Source organism: Bidens hawaiensis, unplaced genomic scaffold, assembly GCF_021521415.1.
Source record: "Bidens hawaiensis isolate Kalapana, Puna unplaced genomic scaffold, B.hawaiensis_p1.1 tig00002306_1, whole genome shotgun sequence".
NCBI classification, from domain to species: Eukaryota; Viridiplantae; Streptophyta; class Magnoliopsida; order Asterales; family Asteraceae; genus Bidens; species Bidens hawaiensis.
The window spans coordinates 2,263,470-2,279,249 of record NW_027491123.1 but is presented as its reverse complement, the minus strand read 5'-3'; the positions used below and the strand labels follow the sequence as shown (position 1 = coordinate 2,279,249).

General features: G+C 34.6%; 1 protein-coding gene across 1 annotated transcript; it reads right to left on the bottom strand.

The window, feature by feature from the left end:
* Positions 1-4,139: 4,139 nt before the first annotated feature.
* Positions 4,140-13,153, bottom strand: LOC143616509 (uncharacterized). Its single transcript, XM_077089325.1, has 16 exons — positions 13,060-13,153; positions 11,405-11,500; positions 11,182-11,319; positions 9,986-10,135; positions 9,769-9,909; positions 8,600-8,713; positions 8,429-8,515; positions 8,209-8,337; positions 7,081-7,215; positions 6,860-6,982; positions 6,669-6,767; positions 6,251-6,367; positions 6,050-6,142; positions 5,831-5,959; positions 5,559-5,622; positions 4,140-4,649 (listed from the first exon to the last, which is right to left on the bottom strand). Exons 1-16 carry the CDS (start codon positions 13,141-13,143, stop codon positions 4,252-4,254), a joined length of 2,097 nt encoding a protein of 698 aa, XP_076945440.1. The 5' UTR covers positions 13,144-13,153; the 3' UTR covers positions 4,140-4,251.
* Between the last annotated feature and the right edge of the window lie 2,627 nt (positions 13,154-15,780).

Sequence of the window (15,780 nt, the reverse complement as noted above, 5' to 3'; positions counted from 1 at the left end):
CTAATGTAAGAGTGAGTATAAGGTGAGTTACATGCTGACAAAGCTCCTTGTCTTTCTTTGTATTCTACTCTACTTGTCAGTTTTAAAGTTATGAAATTTTTGTCACTTATTGTTTCGTAAAAAATGTTGCATGTCATTCTTTTCTTCTTGTTAGATATTTGACTCCAAATAGCATGATTGTCAAAGCAATAGGAGATTTATGTATTTAATAGAAAAGGCTATGGTTAGCCTACATTCAATTTACTCATCATGGCAATACATTATTGGGGCTATGAGGGAGGTCAAGTTGTCCATTTGCCTATGGCTTTTATTGTTAATATAATTACTTTTTCATGTTACACCTAACAACACATTATTGGGGCTATGAAGGAAGGAGCACTAACCTACTGTCGATAAGCCGACTCAATTGGCTCTAATAAAGGAGGGGACGCGTGGCAATGCTTACTGGGTGATAAGGTTAGAAACCTTATAGAGAAAAGAAAGCTAAGAGATAGAAGAAATTGACTCAAATTCTGGATACCCTCCAGTAGGTGATATTCATTATATAAAAACTAGAGTTACAAATATAGCCCTCAAACAAATAGAAAACAACCCATATTACCCCTATAGAATGCAAACTACTTAAAACCCCAATAAACTAAAAATGACACGTAACAATACTCCACCCTTAAACGATTCTTGACCCCAAGAATCACAAAAGAAATTAAAATAAAATAAACTGCAGCATCCGCATACTCTTTGGTTCAGCCCGTTCCATGGTGCACGCCACTTAGTTCCTCTAATGATATTTGGATAAATTGTCACACAATACCACGGGGATGCCACTCGAATCTTCCTTGACATTCGGAGCTTTTTTTAGTTACACGCCACGGAGGGTACCATTCACGTTCCCTAACTACACCAACAATGTCTTCATTCATCTTATCACCATCAGGTGCCTCATCCCTTAGCAAGTAGTGTACCATAAAATGTAATATTACAACCCATGTTGCAAAGAGTAGGTCTCTCACCATAAATATGAGCACAACTCCAACAAAGAATACAACTCCAACATTAGCCGTAAGTTGTTTATCACCAATTCCTAATTGAATCTTAGAATGAGTAACATGAATTAGATGGCAGCGGGCGGAAATAAAGGCTGCAATATCCCTTACTTCATCTTTGTCTCCATCATACCATGCCAAAATAAAATAAGTTTCACCAACCAGGAAAATCTTAACTAGTGTACCATTGAATTGTTCTGAATTTAACCTAATAAGAGTGGACTTCCCTTGATGCAAGCAATCTGATGAATTAAAGAACAAAAACCCAAAATTGCAAGTCATATTTTTTATTCTCGATCGCTGCTCTCTGGTGTACTTTTCCAATGACTTGTTGACTAGATGATCTTGAAATTTCCAACTATGCTCGGTAAATTTAGCATATAAAATAATCTCTTTCTTTTGAGGAAGCGTATGCTCAACATCTCCTTTATTTCTTTTGAGAAAATATGTACACACTACCACATACAACCTCCATGCTTCAGCAATTTCCTCGTTAATGGATTTGTCATAGAATGCAAACGATGACTCACATTTTTCATGGAATAAAAAAATATAAGGCATGATGAAGTTGAGCGATGACCAGCATTCTGCTAAATTGTTAGTGTGGTTGAAGTTATTTGTGACTAGTTCCTGTTCAGTCACAACTTTTGTTTTGCTATCAATTAGCATTCTACTTTTCCAAGCAAAGTTTCCTCTCATGTACGCTCCCACAAATTCAATATGAGCTTGAGGTGCATGCCTAATCTTATTAGGTGAGCTGATAACCGTGACTTCCTGACTTTCCCGTTGACTAGTAGCTGAACAATGGTTATCTTGTAAGTTCAAATCTAATACTTGTAAGTCCATATATTTCCATTGTTGTTCCAGGACTAGTTCCTGCTTATAAACTGTTTGTGTTATCCCAACAAAATACCATGTTGCCTGTATTAAGCGCTTGACCTCAAGCAACAAAACTCTATTATCCCAGGTCATATTGGCTCGGTATCTTGAGGAGTGAATTAAGCCAAAAGTCTGACCCAGGTACAAAAATCGCTTTGTTGCAAATGTTGTCACCCTTACAAGCATACCACATTCTACTGCAAACTGAATATTTTTTCCATGCATATCATTTTGATCTGTAGACATATTTAGTGCATTCCTTGCAATTAGATAGGCACTAAAACTTGGTACACCACATTCAACGCCTAGTGCAACCAGAGTAGGATTTCCATATACAATATCTGGAATCATCTTTGAAATCAGATAGAAGTACTGTTATATTCTGTTAATAAACTGTGCATCACCTTTTGAAAACCTAGTTTAATCCTTGTCTACTGTGTTGAGATTTCTACCCGAATTTTCAAACCATCCCCATCCTGTATCAGTCCAATTCAAACATTTAGTCCATTCCCATGAAGGTAATTCTTTCATTAAACCCAAGACTCCAATGTTTTCATCAGATTTAACATGACTATCTAACCCAAAACTGAACTTATCTAACCAGGGGCTAAATTGCACCTTCCCATAAATTGTATTTTCCATATCCTTTTCATATTGAACGTTCTTGTGTGTAACAACCCAATGTTCTAAATTAGTATCAAAAGAAACACCAATGGTTTCTTGAATCTTATCCCTAATATCAAATTCATCAATAAATTCTTTGAATGGCATTTCATCGAACACCTTAGTTTTTGTAAATTGAGATGATTCAAAAATTCTTTCGTTATTACGTTCATTATCACTAGAGGTAACTGAACTATTTTTCTGATGAGAAACAGGTATGCTTACTTGAGAATACGTAGACACTTCTTGTATCCAGGCTAAGGAAAACGCCTCCTTCAAAGTTAAATTGCTTCCGATATTGTGATACCCCTCAGCGATTTCTGGTTTAAGACCCGAGATATACGGCATACACATCGCAGATATTAAACCAGGCCTCAAATGCATCGCAATACTCTTGGATTGGATTGTTCCTTCTTGACTAATTAAGGGATAAAACTTCCTCAAAATCATTTTCCATTGTATTGCAATACCGTGTGTTGCCAAGAGGATAGATAGGCTCTCATACCCTTGATAAGGTTATAGAAAAAGAAAACTAAGAGATAGTAGAAATTTACTCGATTATATAAAAACTAGAGTTACAAATATAGCCCTCAAACAAATAGAAAACAACCCATATTATCCCTATAGAATGCAAACTACTTAAAACGACACGTAACACTGGTGTCGGTTAACAAGTAGCCATCGTCCCACGTGGTTTTTTTTTTCATTAGCTCCTAAAAGCACCTGCTAATGTTAAAAGTCCTGTGCCTGCGGCTAAGGGTGTGCCCACATTCCACTTGGTTGATTTTGGTTGGTTCTAAGGTGGGTCCCATAGGAGAAGATAAGCATAAATTTACGGCCAACATCATACACATGAATCCACATATTATTTTTTTCTTGAACGACCATTTGAATCACTGACGGGCTGACCCGATCATCTTCATTTTCCAAGTATGGAATCATGGGGTGCTAGACTGGCACGTCCCTAAAAAGAAGCTCATGCAGCCCCATCAGTTCTGACCCAGAGAGAAGAAACCCACCATAAAAATCTACTTGAACTTGAGCTCACAACCTCCCCTCTATTTAAATGGAGTTTTTGAGTACCTTATCTTAATTATTGGAGTTTTTGAGTACCTTATCTTAACTATTTGCGTTAGGGATCATTGGCAAAGATCTCTAAATAAATTGTGTAAGAAATTATTTGTTTGAAATACTTATTTAATCAACAAATAAACTTAAAGTGCTTACACATCATTCAATCCACATAACAATTAAAATGAGTTGAATTAAAATAAATCTATAATCATTTCTACTTTACTAATGTTCCATCATGATTCACCATTTTTAATCTTTCCTACCACATTAAACTCCTTATTACACCTCATGATTCTCTATTATAATCCTCCTACAACATTGCACTAAAAGGTACTATATTGTATGATAATTAAGATCAATACTCAAAATAAGACGAAAGAAAACTTTTTGTTCGACACTTCATCGGTCATACCAGTACTTCATATTCAAACCTAAGACTCGGGTTTCCTCAGCGACAGTGACACAAGTTGGTTCATTATTATACAAACACCAATTACACTACCTTATGTTAACCACAAATCCATAATCATATTTAACTAGATAATAGAATCACTAATCACTTGAGAAACCCACAGTACGCCATCATCACACATCAGTTGACCTTAGTTGGAGTCTCATTCTTGTCCTCCTGAAAACCACTAGGCCCATTCAATGGTTGACCATTAAACAAGATTTCATTTGCAAGTGTTTTGACTGCAAAGTCAATGCACTGGTCAGTCCAACCATCATCCTCTGGGATGTCATAGGCCAGGTTGCCATCATCAGCAGGTTGTTTTTCCAGATTCACCCATGGTGCCGGTTTTGCTTGACCCGACTTGTTACCCTCACTTGTGGGGTTAGGCCCGGGATCTATCCCTTTTTGGCGTTTTGAAGAACGTTGTCCAGGCGAACTGGCTGCGGGGTTGTTTTGCTGCTTTGTGCTCTTGCGCTTTGCGTTGTCGGCAGTTTGATTCTCTTCGTGATTTTCAGTTGGCGCGTCGCCGTCTTTGTCTATTATGTTAACAAGTTGATATGAGAACCAGATATGAGAACCAGATATATAAATCGATTAACCAAACCTAAAGAACCAAACCAAAAACAGACCTAAACGAATAGCAGATGGTTCGGTTTCGTTATGACTCGCCTCAATGAACCAAATTCCAAAATTGAACCGCACGTCAAGTTTATTATTTTTGGCCAAAATCTTCAAGTCCAAATTCATTGATAGGTGGCTTAAAAAAATTTAGACCAAAAGTTTTAGGCCAAAAGTTACTATTTTGGGCCTATTTTTCAGGCCAAACAGTTTAAGCTCAAATGCAAAAATCGAAAGCCAACCATAAACTGAACCCATACGAAAAACCAAAGCCGAACAGTTTTCCTAAACCAACCTATGCACACCCCTAGTTAATAGCATAAAAACCACTATACTTTCTTATTGTTTTGCAAAAAAGTTTGATTGGTTAAATTCCTACTTCTAAAAAATAAAAAATAAAAAGCCACTAAACTAGTCCATAAATCAGTCGAAGATACACAAACTTTTTATTTAAATTAGTCTAAGATGCACATACTTCTGCCTCTCTTTAAACAATGACTTGTAATTCTGAAATTGAATAAAATAAAATAAGCCCGTATATCTTTTTTGCAAAAACGTTGAATGTCACTTAACCAAATTTTATTAATTTAAGTATTAACAAGTCACTATTTTATAAAAAGTACATGCATTTAAGACATGTTAGGGGACTTAAATATACAACAATTAGTGACTTTTTCTTGTATTTCTACAATTTGATGGATTTTAATATCAAAATTGGGGGACTTTTTCATGAAAAATGAGATATATCCTGGATTTTTATGATACTAAAAGCATAATAAACACAATAATAGCATCTAAAGGGAAGATTTGAATCGTTTATCCCATACCTTCAAGGGGCTGTTTCCCTGTTGTGGGTTTCGCTGGTTTCTGCGCAGCATTTGTAGATACAAACTGCCAAATAAAAAGTATTTAGTGTCAACCAAGCAGAATTCCCACCCAATCATTCTTTTTTTAAATATTTAGTGTCAAGCATGATTACAAAACTATATTCAACAGTAACCTAACTTCTATAATAACAGATTATAGAAGCTTTGTGCATTAAGAGTACACTTTAGGTGATGCTCAACACATTTGACCAGATTACAAGTGGAGGACTTACAACTTCCTTTCCATTTTCATCCTTAACTTTGGGTCTAATAGCACACAAGTTCACATCTCCAGTGTCCAAATAGCGCATAGCATCCATTTTTGAGCGAAAGATATACCCACTCTCAGGGTCCGTGTAGAACTGCATGATACACAATGATAAATTTGCAGAAAGGTCTATCAATATCAGATTTCATAAAATAACAAAAAAGAGTAAAAAAATTACAAGTACCGGATCGCTTCTTTTGTGAGTTGCATATATTTTAGTTCTGACTTCTTTTATCCATCCCGGCGGCAGCCCATCTGCTGCTGATGTTGTGATAATCTAGACATCGTTCCAATATCAGGCGACTAAGAATAAAATTAAAATAATAATAACAATAATAGCAGTAATAATATATTTTGCATTATCTGCAAGGGAAAAGAAACAGACTTCTTGGAAATCAGAGTTCTTGTTGTCATCAGTCTTCTTACTGGATCTTTTGGGGCGTGTGGCATCAGCAGGTGTCGGGCTTGAGGTTGAACCAGGCACAGCAGAGGGTTTACGTTCCTTGAATATTGAGACAAAAATGGAGTAATAACAAGTCATGTAAAAACAATGCGACAAATGAAAATTAAAATATGCGATGAACGAACCGAACATTCAGAAACATTTTAGTGAACCAACATAAACAAGTTTTATTTTCGTTTAGTAAATGAACGAGCACGAACAAGTTTAACGTTCACTCAAATATGTTTGCGAATGTTTTTCAAATATTATATGCATACATAACAAGTATATTAATAATTTTGATGATATATTATTTATGCCTATAGGTGAACATGCAAATAAGAAAATGAATATAACATACTTTTCTCTTTATGGAATTGCTGCTACTGCCACCACCAAGATAGTTCAACACCTGCGGTTTAGAATAGAACTTTTTCCCAGTTGCAACCTCCTTGAAAACCTACAACAAATAAAAAAATTTAATTATAACAAGTCAACGAAAACCACAATGTTTATAACATTATCAAGATTGAAACCATAGTTTATGATTACCTTAAATTTCATTCCAGAATTTTTATAGTTTATTTCAACAGCCCATCCATCAGGTAGCCAATCAGAATTTTTCTCTTCATCTGGTGAATTGAAAACTCCTCCGGTTATAGAGCGAAGCCGTTTCTGAATCACAAAATTATTCTTGTTCTTTTAGTTTCGCGAAGTAAATAATGTATGCGTTATTATATAACAAAAATGATCCAAAATAACTTGTGCTTTACCGGGCTCTGTGTACCGCTTTCGTTTGTTTTAGACTCTTCTACAGAAGCATTTGGCAACTTTTTGGGCGTTTCAGTTACTTTGGGTGGACTAGGTGGAATCAATTCTTCTATGCTCGCACTCAAATTAGCATTATGCTGAACACAAAAAGAATTACTTGGACTATGTTAACAGAAATAAGTTAAAAGCAATTCAAGTACAGATAACTCAACTAGTTAAAAAATGGGGTAAAAAGTATCAACTTAATGCCCTAAATCACTGGAATACTCTAATTTTCATGAAAAAGACTCTCGACTTGTAAATAATACAAGTAGAAGTCACTAAACTAACTTTTTTACATTAAAATCCCTAAACTTGTCTAAAATGCAAGTACTGTATTCATCAGTATTCATCATTAACAGATACAATGAATCTATGTCGTCTTCCAATACCATTGCATAACAATAGATGAATGTTAAATATTCACGCCTGATATTGAAAAAAGTTCTTTTACATGTCCTTATTGGTTCTTCCTATTTTGAATATTCCAATTATTTGCTTACATTTTGAATATTCAAAATAGAAAATACCAATTAACAAGGACAAATAAGAGAACTTTTTTTCAATATTAAACGAGGATGTTTATACTAACTATCACTTGTTTAGCATAATGTTAGACGAGGATGTTTATAATAACTATCATTTGTTTAACATAATGTTGTTGGGAGACAATGAGGAAACATTGCATCCATTAGCAATGAATTTAAAGCCAAAGTATTTACATTGTAGACAGCTTTAGGAACTCTAATATATAAGAGTTAGTTTCCTGACTTCTACATGATTTTCACAAATTACGGTACTGTAAATCTGTAATATAAAAATGTTAGTTTTACTGGCATCAACGTGTACTTTTACAGTTTGCATGACTTTAATGTACCAAAACTTGGTTGAGAGACTTCTTCATGAAAAATAACAAAGTATAGTGGCTTTTATGGTAATAACCCAAAAAATATGAAGTAAAAGATCAAGATATATAAATATAAAACTTTACACGTAACCTTCAAAAAGAAGGAAATTCAGTTAAACAAAATAAAATAAAAAAATAAGTAACAAAAACAACAATTTTCTTTTTAATGTAACTAAGAACTTACGATATCATCATTATTCACATCCCTTAAAATCGGTTTCATGACGCAACTCCTTACATCCCCAGTTTCCAGATAGCGCAAAGCATCCTTTTTCGAGAAAAAGGCGTATTCACTTAACGGGTCGAGGTAATACTGCACCGATACAAACACATAATTATAGAATGTTGCATTATAAAATTTTATTGCCTTTAAAATAAAGTTTATTTTAATAAACAATGATTACCGGATCCTTTTTATTGGTATTTTTTCTTAATCGGTCTTCTTTTATCCATCCTGCAGGCAACCCTTCTACAGGAGTCCTTGAGATGACCTATATACATATATAAACTTGGCATTTGACAAATGCAAAATTCAAACTTAAAAACATGTTTTTGGGGGGTTTAATGGAATAAACCTCATAGTCCGAGGACAAGCGGACACTTTTTACCGTGATTCCGGTTCCAGTCTTCTTGACTTTAGTGGCTTCATTTGTCTTGGACTTGTCAGGTTCTGTAGTGGATTTCCCTTGCTTTAAGAGTTAAGGTGCATGTTAGCATCAATCGGTTTGTTAACCAAATTAACAATAATTAACATGTTATAACTTGAACAGTTGATAGGGTGGCAATTTCCAACACACGAAAATAAACAGTTTTTGGGCTGGCATATCTAACCTGTTTAAAAGACAGGTTGCATTTGGGTTGGCCTTTTTAACCTGTTTAGTTAAAACAGATCGACAAGCCAACCCATTTGGTTAAACAGGTTTATGTACTAGCCCATTTATGACCCTATTTTTTACAGCCCGTCAGCTGATTAACACGTTTACATGATTATTACCCGCCAACTCGTTTGGCGCGTTTAGATAAATGGTTTAAACGGGTCGTGTTTGAGACTTTGGGTTACATGATTTCAAGTGTGTGTGGGTTACGATTGATGTTTTTGACGCTAATAAGTCAACCAACCTCACACGATTGGCACCCCTAGTTGGTACCAGAGCTGGCAAGATGAGCAATATGGGTTACGGGCCGAAACAGATCATGTTTAAACATGACATAATTTATTACGGGTTAAAATGGGTCATTTGTCATTTTCGATGTTATAAAAGTGTGTAGGTTGAATATGATTAAAAAATAATATCACTACAATAATGATCTTAATCACCAAATGAAACGATTTAGTAGGTTGTACGCATAATAGTGTTTTACTTGTTCAACCCCTTTAGCGCTATCCTAATTTAATATTGTTTCATCTGCATTTTCATTTCTAGATAATTAGCTACTTTCTAGTTTTACAATTAAATTACACGGTTAAATAAAAGTTAGATCACTATGGGGTAGTAATTAGATAGCAACTGAGATTGCTTCTGTATCACTGTATGTCAACATAATCACAAGTTTAACTATTAATGAAAAAACAATCTGCTTCCTAGCTCTTAAAAGATAAAATACTTTACCCGTTCCAATTAGCTAACTTTTTTAATTGACCAGTTAGAGCTAAACAAAGCCGAAATCGACCCATTTAAATTGCAACCTCTAGTTGACACTATGGTGGGATAAAAATGTAAAAATGAAACAAAAAAATGAATACCCAAGCTGATATCGGGGTAGCGATAATAGGTTCCGTTAACACTTCTTTCTGTTTACCCGCACTCCTGTTTGTTTTGGCAAGATGATGCAGAACTTGCGGCTTTGAGAAGAACTTCTGTCCAGTTTCAGGATCCGTGTAACACTACAATAACAGCACAGTAAAAACTGTCATAAAAAGTCCTAACAGAAAAAACATTTGGCGTATCTTTTAAAATTACCTTATATCTCATTCCAGTACTGCTACCACCTTGCCTAACCTTCACTTCCACGGTCCACCCTTCAGGTAGCCAAGAATCTTTATCTGTTCTTTCGGATGATAAAGGCTCAGACGCAGATCCATGATTCGCCATTGCATCTTCAGATAGATTCTATAATAGATGACATGGGTGAGTATAAAAATGAATAACTGAACCATAACCGAAATAACCAAGCCAGTTGAGGAATTATTGATGGTTCGGTTATGGTTTTTTATAACCAGTTTTTGTGGGTCTGTTATGGTTATATGCATATGAATAACCGAGCCAACATTAAAACCAACCTTTATATATTTTTGTTTTTATAAATAATAGATTATGTATCGTGAAAGTTTTGTCTCATTTTGTAATAAATAACATCATCTGTCACTCATTCTCCTTAATAAATTATCATGTTTGTGGCTTTTTTTATTTGAACCATAACCGAACCAGTTGAGAAACCGCTGATTGTTAGGTTTTGAATTTTTGATAACCAGTTTATGGTTCAGCTATAGTTATATGTGTAAGAATAACCAAATTACATGAACCAACTGAGAAACCACTGATGGTTCGTTATGGCTTTTTGATTACCGTTTACTATAGTTCAGTTATGGTTATATATGTATAAATAACCAAATTAACCGAACCAACATTATAACCAACCTTATGCTTTTTAGTTTTTATAAATAATATATTATATGTCGTAAAAGTTTTCTTGATAAAATAAATATTACTCGCCCCTCAATCTCCTTTATAAATTATAATATTGTTTTCTTATTTGAACCGAAGTATAATTGGATTTATTAGCTGAAACGAGCTTGAATCGACGCACATCCGAAACCGGTTAACCGAATTAACGAACTGCCATTAAAACAAATCTTTATATTTTTTATAAAAGTTTTGTTACAACTTTTTTATTACCAACATATTACTCGACCCTTAACTCTCCCTTATAAAATAGCATGTTTGTTACCTTTTTATTTGAACCAAAATATAACTAGATTTATTAATTAAAATGAACTGGAATCGACCCACGTTTAAAGCAGCGGTTAACTGAATTAACTGAACCATTTTTTTATATAACCAGACTGTTTTTAACCGAAACATCGGTCAGAAGTTCAGTTTTGACCCATAAAATGAATTTAACCGATGACACGAGTAAGTAAAGCCTGGTTTAATACCCTTGAATTGGATTTCCGTCTGCTAGTTCTAGGTGTCAGTTTTGTGGGCCGTCCGCCAGGTAAGGATTCAGAAGCTTCATTAGTATGGGGAGCATTTAGATCAGCAGATAAGTCTATAGTTGAGTCATCTGCATTTTGCTGAACAAAATATAGGACTTTAATGCTAGGGGTAAACAGAAATATGTTAAAAGTGAAAACTAACTGAAAAAAATGTGGGAATTACAGTATTCTCATTAGCTGCACTTTTGCCGATCTTCTTAAGATAGGCGAGCACATCCGGCTTAGAATAGAATGTGTGCCCTTTAGAATCATCATAACACTGCAACATCAACAATGTCAAAATGGCATATTTTCAGTTTCAAGTTTCAACGATAACGGATTCTTAAAAAAAAAATAGCATGACACCTGTTCAAAACTTCAAATATAATGATGATTTTGATGCAAAGTGGAAGCATGAAAATATAAACTTTTGATAGAAACCGGTATATTATTGAATGAATAATAAGATATTATATCAACGTCCTTTTTTGTCTCTTTGGAAGCAGCACCTCTATCCTCATGGATAGAGGTAAGGTCTGCCTACATCACACCCTCCCCAGACCCTACCAATAGTTTTTGCTATTTGTGGGATTTACTGGGTACGTTTGTTGTTGTTTCAAGGTCCTTTTTATAAAAAATTATGAATTGGTAGGTTTTGTCAGATATTCAAAATTGAAAACTAATAACTAATTAGTGAAATTAAAGACATAAATAAACAGGTAAATTTAGATAATCAATTATTTATGTGTTTTAACAGTAAAATTAGAATGATCAGAACCTTGCTAAAATTGGGGAGATTCTTCGATATAGAAATTTGCTAAATGATGGAATCCGGGTCTACTAGTTTGGTCAAACCATCTACGACCATTTGCCACATGATCCGGCTCGTTAAGACCTTTCTGTCCACTTTCCACTGCTTATGGGCTTGTATGGCTGCAAACAAGCTGAGCTGCTCGCGAGCTACTCGAGCTACGATCTATAAAAGGCTCGGCCGAGTTCAAGCCGAGTCTCGACCTCAAATACAACTTGTTCAGTCATCGAGCCCAAGCTTGAGCCTTGTATGGGAAGATCTTTTAGACTGGTCGAGCCTTAACGAGCCTTGTGTATTTCTAAGTTGTACCTATTTTGAACTTCTATGTATTAATTTCACACTCCACACCCGAGCTTGAGCCAAGCTTTGGCTTGTTTAAGGTACGACACAAGCACTGCCTCGTTTATGGTTTTCTCAAAATATATAAAAATAATTAAAAACATATATAAATATTAATAAATAATAAACAAGCCGAGCCCAAGCTTGAAAAAAGAAATCACAAGTTAAGCTCGAGCTTAGGAAAAGAGCTCGAAACGAGCCGAGGTCGGGGTCGGATGGGCTTGTTTACACTCCTAGGGCTCATAACTCCAGTTGTAGAACAAGTTATCCCTGTCCATCCTATCTATCCGGTCCAGGTAGGAGTCTGCTAACTCTTGGATCTACTTAGTATCGCATCTACCATTTAATAACTTTGTAATGTACATTTGGTTTACATTTACAGGACGCCGATTCAAGAGCTAGCAGACTCAAATGCCGGAGTCAAGACCCCTAAATAGTGGACGAAAACGTCTCATCGTGCCGGATCCCAACGCGTTCCATCCCCTAGATCCCCAATTCCACACTCAAAACCATTTCCCCCAATTTATTTATAATATTATCAATTTCCACAAAAAAGCTAGATTCACCCAAAATGGAAACCGATCAACCTTCGGAGTTACACAATTCACAAGGAAACACAGTAAACACCGCATGCAAGTACTCGTATGTCTAAACCAAACCAAATCAGATAAAAGACAAGAAGCAATTACCTTGACAGTTCGTCCATCGATCTTCCTAATATTAACCATCCAGTCGAAGGGAAGCCAGTCCGGCCAGTCGTCGTCGGCACCCATTTCCGGTGGAATTTGACGGTAGGAGATTGATTTTTTGTGAGTGAAAGAAGGAAAGGGGGTAAAAGAAGAAGGAAGATGTTTATCCAATCCAGGACAGGAGCTTAAGTTGGGAAGTAGGTGTATTTATTGTGTGTGTAACCGGTAACGGACAGAAATGACTGGCACGTGTCCGGTATAACTATAACGTACGTGTCAGATTTAGTTGCAACTCAAGTACTGTATCACAGATGTGTTTCTTTGTTATGGTAAAAAGTATCTTTTTTTTGTTATTAAAAGAGAGATTGTTGGATATTAATAATAATTCTAACCGAGTTTCAAATTTAAAAAGGTTTACCCTTAATGTTCTCTCTTATTAACGATGTTATATTTTTTTCCAAATTTTAAACTAATGTTTTTAGGTTTTTAATCGAAAGGATAATACGAGTTAAAATTTACCTCGAAACAGTGATTCAAACTGTTTTGGTCAAAAATTGCCGAAGCAAATTAATGAACAAATTCGATAAGTAAGTGTGATAAATGTAAAGGGTTGATACACGATGTGGCGAGGTAAAACCTTAGATCCCGGTGAGGATCCTTGGAAAAAAAATACTTTAGGAGGGAAAAAATATCCATTGCCTCAATTTATAAGTAAAAAGATAGGCTACAGCTCGAGAACTGATTGCAAGCGACGTCTAGAGTATAGAGAGCAGTGTTGTTGGTGAGCACAATGTGTCCTATATCATTTGCAAAGCCCCTTTATATAGAAAATAAAAATAACTAAAAGTCCTACAAATCCGGGAACCCTAGCTCATGTGACTGTTAGGAAGACTTATTATTTTTCCCACATGTGCTTCAACTGGTTCTCCGAAATTCAGGCGAGACTTGGTCATCTTAGTCGTTATAAGCTGTTACACATTAGAGTAGCCTGTAAGCAAGAATAAATATAATTTATAGTCGGTTGGTTCGTGATCCTTTACAACTTAACTAATCTTAATTGGTATTTTAAGTATAATACAAAAGTTATTTTTACTAAAAGATTAAGGAAAATTCACTTAGTCATTTAAGGGATCGTCTCATCTTTAAAGTAAGTTATCTTATGAATACTTAATATAAACCACTTGCTTACATAAAATGATGTTTTAATGGAGATCATGAAGTTATGCATGTATCTTTCTTTAATTATTATGGAATAACATGAGTTAAAAATAAGGTGTTATTCTCACATTTAATTACCAAAGTAAGTTTATATCACGTGTTTACCAATTAATTGTTAAACTAAGTTAAGAGGAGTTTTAACCAAGATGATACACTTTTATTTTTGATCATCTCGATAAAAATATAAAAACCCAAAAATATTGTTTTTAGTTTATGTCTTTAAATTTATTTTAAAATTACTTGTTACACCAAAACTACTATAATGTTCATTTCCGAATAAACCAAATACGACGATTTAGTAGTAAAAATCAAACAAGTGTGTCCGTTGATCGATACTTAGTTCTTACTCATACTATACCACATATACGATAGATACACTTGCCTAGTTGTGTGTGGTTTATTTAAGATAGAATCATTTTTATAAATTTAAAGTTCTACTTTGTGTGAAGTAAAACATTTTGAAAAACTAACAATTTTTCATACCACTCACACATCACATCAGCTACACATCAAAGTATATTCAATGTGATTACTATGCACTTATGTTGTATTTGATTTCCACTAGATGGTTACAAACCTCAGTGTGTGTCTCTTCATCGATCATTGATTGAAAAACCCTAGAAATTAATGGCTGGTAGGGTTTTTGTCGTAAGTATTTTTTCTTGCCTCATTGAATTTAATCAATTAGTTGTAATGTTGATTCACTGAATGATTCGGTTCATAACTGATTTGTATCACCAATTACATTGGTTTTCAGTATCCGTATTATTTTTGATTAATTCTTGGAATGTTGTACTTGTATTTTAGAAGTTGTGATTACTTCGGCTTTTACTGGTTTTGTTTTTTTAGGTCAAGAGAAACTGTTTGAGATGATGGGTATGATGGTTGGAGTGAATAAGGAACTTCATACATTTAACTTGTTTAAAGACATTGGATTGGTATAGAGTTCACTGATTTCTGATGGCAGTTATGATGTTGACGCATCAAGATCTCATATTAGCCATGTGTAAGTTTCTTTAGGTTACTTTTACTAAACCTTATTGCTTAATTGGTTTAGCTTTGAGCTCATATATCCTTTCTAAGTTCATGTCAATTAAGAAAGACAAAGTGGTTTATTATATTAACTCTATAACTTTACTTGAAGCTCATTTGATTAACCACTGTAACTTTGCTTGAAAATAAATAGTGTATATAGAATAAGATATATTGAAAAGTGACAACTCTGTGCTCAATCGTCCTAAACGGTTGAGCCAAGGTTTTCATTTTTCATGCATTATTAAGATCCTTAAAAAATAGTTTGTGTAGGGGATCTTATTGTTTCATACTTTTATGATCTTAGAAGTTAACACCATGCATATTTTTATAAACTCATTTGAATGTATATAAACTTTTATTGTGGCTACTCTACGTGATGATTTCTTGTGAGCATGTTTGTTGTGGTTGTAGAAGAATCAATCAAACTAAACTTTCTTCACAAGCAGGTTGGACAAATCACGAGGTTCA

Excerpts from the sequence above, each read along its gene's own strand:
- LOC143616509 (XM_077089325.1), bottom strand. The coding sequence starts at position 13,143 with ATGGGTGCCGACGACGACTGGCCGGACTGGCTTCCCTTCGACTGGATG. Across the intron at positions 10,136-11,181 it reads GACGGAAATCCAATTCAAGG|AATCTATCTGAAGATGCAAT; the intron begins GTATTAAACCAG and ends CATCTATTATAG. Across the intron at positions 5,960-6,049 it reads CTCACAAAAGAAGCGATCCG|TTCTACACGGACCCTGAGAG; the intron begins GTACTTGTAATT and ends TGTATCATGCAG.